The sequence below is a fragment of the Grammomys surdaster genome, unplaced genomic scaffold (genome assembly GCF_004785775.1).
Source record: "Grammomys surdaster isolate TR1022 unplaced genomic scaffold, NIH_TR_1.0 125179, whole genome shotgun sequence".
Classification (NCBI taxonomy): domain Eukaryota; kingdom Metazoa; phylum Chordata; class Mammalia; order Rodentia; family Muridae; genus Grammomys; species Grammomys surdaster.
The window spans coordinates 140013-154578 of NW_021620071.1; the positions used below are offsets into that span (position 1 = coordinate 140013).

The 14566-nt window shown below is 45.1% G+C and overlaps 1 protein-coding gene across 2 annotated transcripts in view; it reads left to right on the plus strand.

Moving 5' to 3' along the window:
* Mecp2 (methyl-CpG binding protein 2) overlaps positions 1-12193 on the plus strand; it is a 66232-nt gene extending 54039 nt beyond the window's left edge. For both annotated transcript variants that reach the window (XM_028785302.1, XM_028785303.1), the window contains 2 exons: positions 1476-1826; positions 2302-12193. In XM_028785302.1, coding sequence (XP_028641135.1) covers positions 1476-1826; positions 2302-3382 — 1432 coding nt within the window. In that variant the 3' untranslated portion in view covers positions 3383-12193. The remainder of the gene's footprint in view (positions 1-1475; positions 1827-2301) is intronic.
* Positions 12194-14566: the final 2373 nt, after the last annotated feature.

Sequence of the window (14566 nt, forward strand, 5' to 3'; positions counted from 1 at the left end):
CAAGTGAGAATTCCAAAGAAGCCATCCTGCCCTGTTAGTCTAGTAGTTTTCTCAAACTCAAGTTCAGAATCAGGGGAGCAGCCCTGGTGTTGAAAAGGGGCCTGTGAAGTTACATGCATATGACAAGTACCTGTTGGCCTTTGTCTTGCCAGCTTTGCTTTTCTTGTGTCACTGAGAGCTTCTGAAAAAGCCAGTCTGAAGATTGAACTGTGAGCAGACCACAGGCTTCCAGACGCATATCACAGCCCTAACCTAATTCTGTTAGTTTTAGACCAATAGGCAGCTGCTACTTCTTTCCAAACCGTCCTTAGTCTGGCCTGTAGCTCAGAGGTGCAGTGCAGTGTGGCCAGATTCTAGTCAGAGAAAGACTCACTGTGTTTCCCTACAGTGGTAATTAAAGCGTCAGAGACAGGCTTTGAACCCTAAAGTACATGAAGTGACCTCTTAAAGAAGAGCCAAAACCTGTAGAAGGAGGCTATCTCTGTCCACAAGAAAGAACAAGCAGGTGTCCTGTCCTGGAATATGGTAGTTGCCATATTCTATACACTGTTCTATTACGCTTTTCTTTTTCTTCTGTTTCTGCTAAGGATAGGGTTTTGTTTTTGTTTTTTGTTTTGTTCTCCCCCCCCCCAGTTTTGTTTTGTTTGGGGCATTTAGGGTTTATTGTTGGGGAGGAGGCTATCTTGTGGTAAAGAGCCATGTCACCCAAGATACCTTTTTTCTCATATACTGGAACCCTAGGCAGCAATTGCTATTTGCCTAAGTTAGCAATAGCTATACAGTACCTTGGGGCCTTTTGTCCCTAATTCTCACAGAAGGAATATCTCAGGAATGAGATTAGCTACTGTTGAGATGAAGAAACTGGGACTTACACTGCTGAAATCTCTTGCTGGGGTCCTTGTTTTGATTTGGAAAGTCAGGAGGCTGGAGTAATGGCTCAGAAGTTAAGAGTACCAGCTGCTCTTCCAGAAGACCTAGATTCAGTTTCCAGCAATTACATGGTGGATCACAGCCATCTGCAACTTCAGCCCCAAGGGATCCAATCCCCTCTTCTGTCTTTGCCATTTTACTTTATTTATTTTATGTGTTTTGTCTTGTCATGTGGCAAGCCCAGGTGACCATTAGGTGCAACTTATAAACCGTCTTCTGCCAGTGGTATGTTAAGAAGCCAGCCCTACAGTGCTTATATTCCAGAAAAATACATGTGCCACTTTAACAGCACTAGAACTAGGGTTTGGATAAGTATGATAAAGATCAAATGTGTTTGACCAACATCACCAGCAACCTAAAACTGCTAAAGAAATCTTTGGGCTCCAGCTTGGCCCGAAGATACAATATCCTAAGGAAGTTACCAAAATCAGAGAGAGTATACAGCAGTCAGGGGTCTCATGTGTGCCACTCAAGCTCACCTATACTCACTACTGTGCAGACAGCTGTGTTCTCTGTAATACTTACATATTTGTTTAATACTTCAGGGAGGAAAAGTCAGAAGACCAGGATCTCCAGGGCCTCAAAGAAAAGCCCCTGAAGTTTAAGAAGGTGAAGAAGGACAAGAAGGAAGACAAAGAGGGCAAACATGAGTCACTACAGCCTTCAGCCCACCATTCTGCAGAGCCAGCAGAGGCAGGCAAAGCAGAGACATCAGAAAGCTCAGGTTCTGCTGCAGCAGTGCCAGAAGCCTCTGCTTCCCCTAAACAGCGGCGCTCCATAATTCGTGACCGGGGACCTATGTATGATGACCCCACCTTACCTGAAGGTTGGACACGAAAGCTTAAACAAAGGAAATCTGGCCGCTCTGCTGGAAAGTATGATGTATATTTGATCAAGTAAGTAAGAACAAGTGTTGTGTCTACAGAACAAGGAAGGCCTGGTGGGTGGGAAGGCTAAGATGGAAAAGCTTTATTGCACTGAAATGGCTTCCCAAAGAGGCTAGACACCATGCCTTGGTTAGTTTTGGTGGTGGATTAGGTCTGGATACCAACCAACAGATTTGGCCCAGCCCAATGATCCCCAAGTACTAGGCCTCACCCCTTTTGTTTCAGGATTGTGGAGAAGCCAGGGAGTACAGAGGAGTGGGCTTGAAGGCAGGCAGGTCCTCTGTTTTCAGATCCAGCTGTTTTGGCTTCTCAGCAAGCTGTAACATGGTTTCTACCCACGTATCTGGCCTAGTTGTACCCCAGTTTGTTCCTTGTTCACTTACAATGTCTTAGAAGAAAGCTTGTCAGTACATTTTCTATCTCAGTCTCTATGTTGTCAAAAAGCTTCTGACTATTGTTTATGTCTCTCTGTTTGTCTCTACAGTCCCCAGGGAAAAGCCTTTCGCTCTAAAGTAGAATTGATTGCATACTTTGAAAAAGTGGGAGACACTTCCTTGGACCCTAATGATTTTGACTTCACGGTAACTGGGAGAGGGAGCCCCTCCAGGAGAGAGCAGAAACCACCTAAGAAGCCCAAATCTCCCAAAACTCCAGGAACAGGCAGGGGTCGGGGACGCCCCAAAGGGAGCGGCACTGGGAGACCAAAGGCAGCAACATCAGAAGGTGTTCAGGTGAAAAGGGTCCTGGAGAAGAGCCCTGGGAAACTTCTCGTCAAGATGCCTTTCCAAGCATCGCCTGGGGGTAAGGGTGAGGGAGGTGGGGCTACCACATCTGCCCAGGTTATGGTGATCAAACGCCCTGGCAGAAAGCGAAAAGCTGAAGCTGACCCCCAGGCCATTCCTAAGAAACGGGGTAGAAAGCCTGGGAGTGTGGTGGCAGCTGCTGCCGCTGAGGCCAAAAAGAAAGCTGTGAAGGAGTCTTCCATACGGTCTGTGCATGAGACTGTGCTCCCCATCAAGAAGCGCAAGACCCGGGAGACGGTCAGCATTGAGGTCAAGGAAGTGGTGAAGCCCCTGCTGGTGTCCACCCTTGGTGAGAAGAGTGGGAAGGGACTGAAGACCTGCAAGAGCCCTGGACGTAAAAGCAAGGAGAGCAGCCCCAAGGGGCGCAGCAGCAGCAGCACCTCCTCACCACCTAAGAAGGAGCACCATCATCACCACCATCACTCAGAGTCCCCAAAGGCCCCTGTGCCACTGCTCCCACCCCCACCCCCACCTGAGCCTGAGAGCTCTGAGGACCCCATCAGCCCCCCTGAGCCTCAGGACTTGAGCAGCAGCATCTGCAAAGAAGAGAAGATGCCTCGAGGAGGCTCACTGGAGAGTGATGGCTGCCCCAAGGACCCAGCTAAGACTCAGCCCATGGTCGCCGCCACCACCACAGTTGCAGAAAAGTACAAACACCGAGGGGAGGGAGAGCGCAAAGACATTGTTTCATCCTCCATGCCAAGGCCAAACAGAGAGGAGCCTGTGGACAGCCGGACGCCCGTGACCGAGAGAGTTAGCTGACTTTACATAGAGCGGATTGCAAAGCAAACCAACAAGAATAAAGGCAGCTGTTGTCTCTTCTCCTTATGGGTAGGGCTCTGACAAAGCTTCCCGATTAACTGAAATAAAAAATATTTTTTTTCTTTCAGTAAACTTAGAGTTTCGTGGCTTCGGGGTGGGAGTAGTTGGAGCATTGGGATGTTTTTCTTACCGACAAGCACAGTCAGGTTGAAGACCTAACCAGGGCCAGAAGTAGCTTTGCACTTTTCTAAACTAGGCTCCTTCAACAAGGCTTGCTACAGATACTACTGACCAGACAAGCTGTTGATCAGACACTCCCCACAACAACAACACCCCCTCCCCCTGTGTGCTCATTAGAGAGGGCAATTGAGAAGACACTCCCATTTTTGGTGCCATTGATGCCCTGTCCATAGCTTCCCTGATTTTTACACCACCCCAACTCCCAATCTGAGGGACTGGGAGGTGTGTCACAGGAGAAACTATGGGACTCTTGGGAGAAGACTATGGAGTTGGCCAGTGATTGAGGCCCAGTAATTCCAACTGTGGTAGCACAAGTCTGGCTCCACACCAACCCAATCCAAAACTGACAAGAATATTTTGCAAAAAAGGAAAGTGGCACCTCTCTGATCCAGGTCTGGCATGGCTAGAAGTGAGTCCTAAATTGCCAGCTTATAAACTGGCCTGAGCCACAGAAGAGGATGGCCCAGAATGAAGTATCATCATCTGTTCACAAGGCATGCTCCCCTAGAAGATACAAAGAGGTGCCATGGAGGCAGCAGGACAAAGTACAGGCAGGCTAGGTGGAGTCAAGCCAGGCCTAGTGCCACAGAACAAGAGAGCAGTCTGTGATTAGTAATTAAGGGGGAAGAAAGGAAAATATTCTTCCAATTACTTTCCAGTTCTCCTATAGGGACAGTTTAGAATTATTTGCACTATTGAGTCTTCATGTTCCCACTTCAAAACAAACAGATGCTCTGAAAGCAAACTGGCTTGAAATGGTGACACTGTCCCACAAGCCACCAGACATGGCAGTGTTCAGAACTACCTGTATCTGTATATACCTGCGCTTGTTTTAAAGTGGGCTCAGCACATAGGGTTCCCACGAAGCTCCGAAACTCTAAGTGTTTGCTGCAGTTTTATAAGGACTTCCTGATTGCTTTCTCTTTTGTCCTTCCATTTCTTCCTTCCTTCCTTTTCATGCTTTCATTTCTTCCCCTAGCTTCTAGTTGTTTCTTCTGTTCCAGGCAGCTGCAGTGCTGAACCACATGCTTAACTGACAGCAGTCAGCTGCAGCCCTAGGATTCTTCCTGCCCTTTAACTTCCCATTGCCAATGCCAGGTATCATGTTTAACCTTGAGCAAGTTCTGGGCTCTTCTGAGCCCTCCCTAGCCTCTGTGAAGAACAAGAAGGTAGGAAGCTCTTGCTCTTGCTAAGAAAAATCTCAAAAGGCTTTCAAACCCTAAACAATGAGCCTTTTCACCTTCTACTCTAAAAAAGTGGACTAGAGAATCTGGGTCACATGTGGTAGCTGAAGGAGATACAGAGGCCCTATGGCCTGCCAGAATCATTGCATAGTCCAACAGGGGCTCCATGCTCACTACTCTTGACCCTACTCAGAAGTCTAATGTCAAGCTTAGTGTGGGCAGAGCACCTGTCAGGACAGATGCAGACCTGAGCAGGAAGTGACACCAGGGCCCCTGGCCCTTCTTCTGACAAACACATACACCCCAAGTCTTTCTAGTGGAATTCTTAACCTCTTGCTCACTGGGGACTGGGCAGCGTCAGCACATCCCATTTTTCAACCTCTGCTCCATAAGTATAGTGGTGGATTTTATAGACTTGACTTTGCTGTGGAATTTTAATTGATCAATTTTTATTTGGGATCCCAAAGTTTTAACCTCTGTTCAGGAAGTCCTTATCTAGCTGCATATCTTCATCATATTGGTATATCCTTTTCTGTGTTTACAGAGATGTCTCATATCTATTGAAATCTGTCTGACTGAGAAGTACTTTATCAAAGTAGCAAATGAGACAGCAGTCTTATGCTTCCAGAAACACCCACAGGCACGTCCCATGTGAGCTGCTGCCATGAACTGTCAAGTGTGTGTTGTCTTGTGTATTTTCATTAACGTTCCTCAGCTTCCTTCCTGTGGTATAATCATGGAAGAGTGAAACATCATAGAAATTGTCTAGCACTTCCTGGTCAGTCTTTAGTGATCAGGAACCATAGTTGACAGTTCCAATTGATAGCTTAAGATAAAACCATGTTTGTCTCTTATGGAATGGTTAGAACTAAGTGAGAGATCTTGCCCCATTCTGTTTGCCGAATCATAGTTGGACTTTCTAGCGTATTTGTATCCATTTCCTTGTGCTATAAAAGCAAACCCTGCAACCAGCTTTTTGTCAGGCAGTCCTTTTGCCTACTCTGCTTTTGATCCTCTTAGTCTTGCTTCTGGTTCCTCCCTGGAGAGGGAGGAGGGGTTAGAAGAGGAACTCTGGAGGGTCCAGGATATGTCCTGCTGAACTCCTGCTTCTTCCAATGACAAAAGGCCCCTACTGCCCCCCACCCCATCCTGCCACCATGCACTCCTCAAGGACAACTTTGCATACCCTTAGAGCACCTAGCCAGGTTGACACCAAGTTGTATATTGTGGTCCACTTGGGATTTTGCCTGTTATGCTTACTTAGTTCAATAAAATGAACTCCTAAGTTAGGGATCCATCATCCTTGGCAGACACCTAGGCTGATTAGACATTTACAGTTGGGATTGCAGCACTTTGGGTGCCATTCTCTTTTATTTGGGCTTTATATGCAGCTCCCTCACTCCCCCCACTTTCCTGTATGTAGAACTGATTTCAAAACTGCAGGTGATGATGCCTACAGTTCCTTAGGGTTTTCTTCACTTCCTGCTTCTTTCCCCATTCCCTCATCCACAAATAAGGGCATCACAAATCAGTCTCCTTTAAGCAGGCAGCGTTGGTAGGGTTTTTTCCCTGGAAGCCAGGGACCCTGTATAGCTCAGGCTGCCTCTGCCTTGCAGTCAGGTTGACAGGAGGTTGGAGGGAAAAGCCTTAAGTCATGGGATTCTCACCAGCTGTGTCTGGCTCAGACCTGGAATGTGACCTTTATTTTGTTGTATTTGAACATTGTAAAGTATATGAATATGTGAAGAATACAGAAACTGACCGACACCTTTCAGATATCTGTGGCTAGGTCACTAAGGTCACATCCAGTCTTCCCTACCCTGTTCTAGTTGTTAGTTACTACCTCTCCCAGTTAGATTGCTGTATATCCTCCAACTATGATCATCCTGGCCCAAGCTTGCCCTTCTTGAGTCTGTCTTAACCTGTACAACTGCTACCCTTGATGTGCAGTAAATTGAGGACTCTTGGTCACAGCCAGGCTCTAGTAGTACAGCTCCTTTCTGCTGGTGCTGTATTTCCATATTAAAAGGCACAGGGGAGATTTAGAAATACCATCTCCCCCAGTCCATCAGTGCCAAACAAGCCCATGATCCCAGCATGGGTACTGACAACTGTGTTCAGTGCTATCACAACAGACTAGAGGCCATGAACATTGGACATGGGAACCAGAGCAAACCAAATTGCTGCTGCTTCACTCAGCTTTCTGTTGCTCTGACAATGATAAAACAAAGCAGTAACCAGAAACAGACTGCCAGGTTTGGCAGGGAAAGGAATTTCCTTAGCTGACAAGACCTCTGGATTTTAAATAAGTTATAATAAGTGGCTCAAACCCATCCAGGAAAAAGCAAAAGGGTTGGAACTGACCAGATGAGACCAGCCAGATTTCATGCAGCCCAAGTGGAGTCCACCTGTCTGAACTCTGCAGCACTTCTCTTAACTACAGTCTCCTTCCAGAACATTCCAGCCAGGCTCTTTAGGCTGAGGAGACATCACAGGTGCCAGTTCTTCAAGAAGACCTTTGTGCATCAGTTCATAGCCTATATCTTTGCCCCAGATTGTTTGTTGATTCAGGTTAACACTAAAGATTCTAGGGCAGATGACTGAGACTCAGAAAAGAAGCAGTTTCTAAAGCCCCTGTGGACTGTGGTATAGCAAAGTCCAAAATTAAAGGGGGCTAAGGCAGATGCAGCATGCCCCATGCCTAAGCCAAGCCATCTGCTCCATCCACATCCTCTTCTGGCTCTTCCTTCTTGCTCTCTGCTTCAGTGAACCAGCCTCACTCTGAAGAGATTTGTTGATTCTCTCCATTTTTATGTCTTTCTCTTTTAGGTACTATATAAAAAAAGGCTTAGTCTAATTGTTATAAATTGCTAGAATACTGCCTCCCCAGGGTCTAAAATTATATGCTAAAGGGGAAAACTTGAACACTGAAACCAGTTCTGAACAATTTAGAAGGAAAACCTTGAAAACATTTAACAAAAAATTACATTTTGATGTTTATGAATAAGAGGAGGTTTTTGAAAAAAAAAATGTTGGATCTATAAATACTTAATTTTGGCCTGAGGTGTCTAATGAGTGATCTGAGCAAAGGGAACTCAAGGCTGAAGCCTCCTGCATCAGAGTAGGTAGAACCAGGAGCCTCTTGAGATTTGAGATGTTTTAGCATTAGAAAGTTAATCACTCTTTAAGTAGCTGACCCCAGAATACCACTTCTGACCTTGTCATTTGGTATGGAGGTTAGTGGTCTGCCAGATGCCAAAGCTGTATGAGACCAGCTCTTGGTGTATCAATTTGAACACTCAGTAACCTAGAAGGCCCAGCACAAAGTATCTGCTCTCTTCTTATCTTAACTGAGCCTGCTCTAGCACTACTGCACAAATTAGGGAGGGTCTGCTTCCTACAGAGCATCCCTCCCTGGGGCCTCCCATCTCTTGCACTCTACCTACCCCACCTTTAGTATCTAGGCACATATGAAATGGCTGTGTGACAAGCACTTTGACATACCCTCCTAAACTTACCCCAGAGCCTCTCTCTGCCTCCTTAAGCCTGCCTGCCTGCCTGCCTTCTGGGGAAGTATTAGAGCCCATAGATTGGAGAGGAGGAAGAAGAGAGGAAGAGGCAGGCAGGTAGTAGAAAGGCTCTGGGAGGAAAGACAGGCCCCCAGGCTTTGCACAAGCAGGAGTCAGCCCCTCATTGGAACTAAGTGCCATCTTTGAGTTTAAGAACATTTGGGCAATTTGCAAATGACCTTTGCTCCTTGCTCTTCTCACCTTTTATCAGGCCCTGCCTAGCACTGAGAGCAAATTCGGTGAAAAGGCAAAGAGGTTTGGCTCCTGCCCACTGATAGTCCTTCTCCCTGCAGTGTTTGTGTGTCAATTGGCAAAGCTGTTCTTCCTGGTGACTCTTGATTATATCCAGTAACTTAGAGATTGTATGCATAGGTCTGCTTTGACTCTTCTATTCTGGGCTTTTGATTTGTTTTTCAGTTTTGCTTTTAGTTTTCCTGTTTTTATTTTTTTATCTTATGCACCAACTAGACACACAAAGCAGTTGAAAATATTATATATATATATATATATATATATATATATATATATATATATATATGGCACAATTATAAACTCATTTTGCTTGTGGCGACACACACATACACACACACACAAACCTTTTAAATTATTCCTGTTGCTTAATTACAATTTTTCTGATAACCATAGAGTAGGACAAGGGAAAATTTTTAAAAAGAAAAAAAAAAAAGAAAAAAAACACATCTGTCTGCTGGTCACTTCTTCAGTCCAAGCAGATCTGTGATCTTTCTTCACTTCTTTCAAAGGCTTCCCTGTGCTAAGTGAAAGAAGCTCCAGGCTGCACCCAGGTTTTGTGCTTTGTTTCTTCTCTGTTATGAAAGGGGCCCCAAGATTCTGGGTACAGGACAGTTCATTTCAGCATGGGGTCAAGAGATAAGAGCACTCCCTTTACATGCTGAAGTCCAGAACTTAGTAGGCATAGCCTAGCCCTCACCTCTAAGGATGGGGAGCTAGCATGTGTGGGGTGGCCCAACTCTCTCCACCTTTTCCTGGCCAGGGAGAGCATGTGTACAGTAAGTCTGACAGGTTTTCCCCAGTTAGCAGGGCACAGAACATTTCAAAACCCTCCAAACTTTGCTGAGTTCAGGGACTAGAGAGGAGATAGGAGACATAATATGTCTCCAAGCCCTGTAAGCTGTACCAGGTAGAATGCCAAGGACCCCAGAATCATATCCAACAGCCCAATGGGTCTCCTCCAGAAGGTAGTAAAGACTCCAGAAACATCCCTTTCTCTTCTCCCTGTTCCCATGAGTAACTGCATTTGTTTTGTAATTCTTAATGAGCAATATCTGCTAGAAAAATTTAGCTGTAACAGTTCTTTTTGCAAAGGGATCATTCTTAAATAATTAAACACACACACACACACCCAAAAAAATAAGTCCAGAACCTTGTTCTTCCAAAGCAGAGAGCATTATAATCACCAGGGCCAAAATCTGTCCTACACCTATACACCATCCCATCATTTCTTCTTCTGAGGCCAGAATACAGCAGAGATATTTGTAGGCTCTTTGGGTGGCTGGGCTATCCTTGGAGCTCTTGAAAGATGGGCTGGGGAAGCCTCTGAGATCCTATCCTAGGGCCTTGCTCTAGGGAATAATCAGTATTAGTAGAGTGTCACAATATTATTCCCTAGCCAGCATGGGATGGGGGCAGAAGAGGCCAAAGGGTTGTTGCCACTGATACTTACTTGGCCACTGACAGGTAGGTGACCATGTATGTCCATATGCATGCTTTATGGCTGATGTGAAATCAGCACCCAAGTTAGTTTCACCTGGTGACCTCTAACCCTGCCTGGATGGAGTAGGCCATCTAATTCAATGTTTCTGGGCAGCTGGACAATGGAGTGTGAAAGGCTTACAGAACTTGAAGCCTTTTCCTTACCTTGCAAGCATGGCCTCCTTTTCCATTTGATTTGTCACTGCTACAATCAATAACAGCCGCTCCAGAGTCAGTAGTTGATGAATATATGACCAAATATCACCAGGACTGTTACTCAACGTGTGCCGAGCCCTTTCCTTGTGCTGGGCTCCCTGTGTACCTGGGCACTGTAATGTGTGCTGTGTTTGCTCTCCTTCTTCCTTCCTTGCCCTTTCCTTGTCTTTCTGGGGTTTTTCTGTTTGGGTTTGGTTTGGTTTTATTCTTCCTTTTGTGTTCCAAACATGAGGTTCTCTCTACTGGTCCTCTTTAACTGTGGTGTTGAGGCTTCTATTTGTGTAATTTTTGGTGGGTGAAAGGAACTTTGCTAAGTAAATCTCTTCTGTGTTTGAAATGAAGTCTGTATTGTAACTATGTTTAAAGTAATTGTTCCAGAGACAAATGCTTCTAGGTACATTTGGATTACTAACAAAGCATTTGAAGGGAGGGGAGTGGTGAATAAGACATGAGGGGCAATCTGAAGAGATGACCCCTGCCCTGATCAGCCAGAAGCTACCCAAAAGTTAAGCACTGAATTTCCATTCCAAGTCAAGAGACTGAAACTGATGTGTTGCCATTTTCAAGTCAAAGCAAAAACAGCTTTTCTAGCCAGTTGATTCTTTGCTTACCCTTCCCAGATTGTTACTACTATTGTAATAATCTAGGAGTCCCAGGAAGGAAAGGGGTATGAAAACAGAGATGAGCTCACTGAGTCTGGAAAGACTTGGCCTGAGTTTTCAGGAGAATACACCACTGTGGACACAGGGAGAAGGACAGAAGATGAATTACCCTGCCTGAGATACCTCTTAATAGATAAACCAAGGCCATGGACATTATTGTCTCCAAAGCATGTTTCTGAGATATGACCAGTCAGGACACTTCTCTCACACTCCATGCTGTCCCCTAGTATATAGTACTAATCTGATCTCTCTGCTACCACCATGCCTGGGGGATAAAATGATAGCAGAGGCTTTTCTCCTTTAATATGATCTGATTCCCAACAAAATCTGGACCTTCTCTTTCTGTGGCAAACATCCTCAGTAAAGTGTTATCCTCATTACAGATTGTTCCAGGCTCATGTAAGAACAGACCCTGGAGCTTCATGTGAGGACAGTGCTACCTGTAGTGACCAGTTGGCTATGTTATTAGCTGGAAGGAGACAGGGTGTATGCCCCCTCCAAAATCTATTTTGTACTCCCCTCTGCCAGCCAGGGGGATGGGGGTGAGATCTGTAGGATAGTGCAGCTAGTGACAAGCCACCCTGTATTTGGCACCAGCTCAAAAACCCATCTAAAGTTGGGAGCAAGCAGACAGAAAGATCCAGGACAGACATAGCTGGAGGGGTCTTGAAAAGCCCTCTGTCGTATTCACCTTCAGTTTTTGTGCTTTGGGACAATTACTTTAGAAAATAAGTAGGTCGTTTTAAAAACAAAATATTGATTGCTTTTTTGTAGTGTTCAAAACAAAAGGTTCTTTGTGTATAGCCAAATGACTGAAAGCACTGATATATTTAAAAACAAAAGGCAATTTATTAAGGAAATTTGTACCATTTCAGTAAACCTGTCTGAATGTACCTGTATACGTTTCAAAAACACACCCCACTGAACCCCTGTAACCTATTTATTATATAAAGAGTTTGCCTTATAAATTTACATAAAAATGTCCGTTTGTGTCTTTTGTTGTAAAATCAAGTGGTTTTTCATAAGGTTCTTTTACTATTTGACAAGATGGGCAGCACGCAGTTTCATTTTATTTTTGTAAGTTTTTTAATACATGTGAAAGCAAAGAATACTCAGCATGCCTTTCTAAGTGATGCGTTTGCACCTTTTGTTGGGAAGTACTGTATCCTGTGCTGTTAGCATTCTCGATAAATCTCTCTGTGAAAGTGACTCAAGGTCTGGGCTTTCATTATAAGTCACCAGTCCCCTCCAGCTCACCTGACAGCATGGTATGTTTGATTCAGCTATCCCTGAACCCCAGTAGCCTCTCTCAGGACTGGTGTGGGAGGGAATACAAGCCTATCTCATATATTGGCCTTCCTGGCATCCTCCTTAGTTTGCTCTGTGTCAATACTTTCCAGGCATACTACACCAGCATGCAACAGGAAGGCCTGACACAAATGTGCCTAGAGCTTCCCTCTCCTAACCAGTGTGGCAGGGGTAGCTGCTAGGTCCTGGTGTGCCATAGTATTAACACTTTTCTTCCCAACTATGAGGAACTGCCCAAAGGGAGCCCTTGTTTCACTGGCTTCCTGTAAGAATATAAGCCTTCTACAGTCACATACTCCTTAGGTTGATATGGCCTTGAGGAGAGGATAATGGCATGTCACATGTAATTGTGGGCATACCTAGTAGAAGCTACCTTAAAGTTCTGGCCTCAAATGTTACATGTTACACGAAAGGGTTGAAGATTCAACCCGTAAACATGGAGCATCTACTTTGTACCAGGTCTTTATCAGACTCTGAGAGTCCCCAGTACATAAAAATGACTAAATCTCTGCCCATATAGTTGAGCATATATATGTATATATACATGATAATTTTAGATATTGGAGTTTGCATATCTTAATACAGACTGGCTCATGAGAAACCACTGGAAGCTAGGCATATGATTGACCTCTTGGGTTGTTTTGTTTTTAGTCAGGGTCCGACTTCTACTCCAGGCTGACCTGGAACTGAGTATATAGGATGATCTGCCTCAGCCTCCCAAGTGCTGGAATTACAGGTATGAGTCACTATGCCAAGATTTGTTTTATAAGGTCTCACTGTGTAGCTCTGACTGGCCTGGAACTATGCATTGTAAACCAAGATGGCCTTAAACTTTTAGTGATCTTCCTACCTCTGCCTCTGGAGTGCTGGGATTACAAGTATGTACCACCACATCTAGTTTGACCTCATCTTGAGAGTGGCCACAATAATTATGGCTTCAGAGAAGAGGCCCCAGTGGGAGCCAGCCATGGATCTGTGAAGACCTTTCTGGAAACATAAGTTCCTTAGAGGACAGGCTAGTGAGAGGAAACCCTTTGCAATTAGGATTGATAGGACAAAACGTGTCTGTTGGGGAAACTATGATCAGGAGAAGAAAGCTACCATTTTACAAGCATGCTTTCAGCTGGTGAAACAGGGAATGCCAAGTTGCTGCCTGTGGATCTTCCCTGGGCAATGGGAAGTGAGAAAAGTTCAGAGATACAGAACTCCAGTTCAAGATGTGTCCAAGAGAAGAGTTGGGTTTAGGAAGCTTTCCCCACAGCTGTTAACGTTCAGTCTTGTCAGGAAGGGCTACAGCAGGGGTGTATATGCAAACTTAATTTCAGAGCAGAATGAGAAGTGCTTTTCAGGACACCTACTAAAGAGAGTTTTTTGGGGGTTTGGACTTGGTCTTTCTGAGGTAGGGTCTCACTCTGTATCCCTGGCTGACCTGGAACTCACTATTTAGACCAGGTTAACCTCAAATTCACAGAGATCCACTTACCTTTGTTTTCTGGGTGCAGGGATTAAAGGGGGTATATCACCAAACCCAACATCTAAAGAGTTCTAACTGGCTTAAGGCTGTTGGTGTATACAAGTTCAGGTAGGTGGTCAGAGGCTGGCTATGCCATCTTCCTAACAGCCATAAAAGAGCTAGTATTCTGAGGGCTTTGGTGATTTGTACCTGAGGAAGACCATCTGAACAGTGAGCACTATCCAAGCCATACAGTCCATCCATGCAGGTAAGTGGCAATGGCTAGTGCACTCATTCGAAGAGGACTTCAGAGAGCATAATGAGAAAGTAGTGTGTGCTGAGATATGTGCCATAGAGTGACCAGAAAGGCCAAAGAAATCCTTGAATGGAGAACAGTAGAGGAGTAGGCAAGAGACACTCACGTGGCTAAAGGTCACAACAGGTGGTGTCACCAACAACTGCTCTAGAAAGGGGTAGGAGAAGCTGCTAGACCCTAGTGTCCTTATGGGGAGAAGTGCAAACTAAGATAAAAGTGTAACAAAAAAGGGAAGAGACATTTAGAGTTGAACACCGTGTGTATGTTAAGAGACATAAATGTGTTAGTTGGGAAGCTAGTTAGGATCCTGCATAGGCAGATTCTGTGATCTAAAACTCACTGGCCCAGGTGCTGGCAGGTTCCTGGAGGCGGAGGTGAGGGCATGGGGATCTAGCACACAAGCAGCAGCATGGTATACACTCTTCCAGACCATTCTCAGGGCATCCATCCTTACCACCAAATGACTAGAGTCTGCCAGAGGGCCATTTTGTAACCCACATTTGAC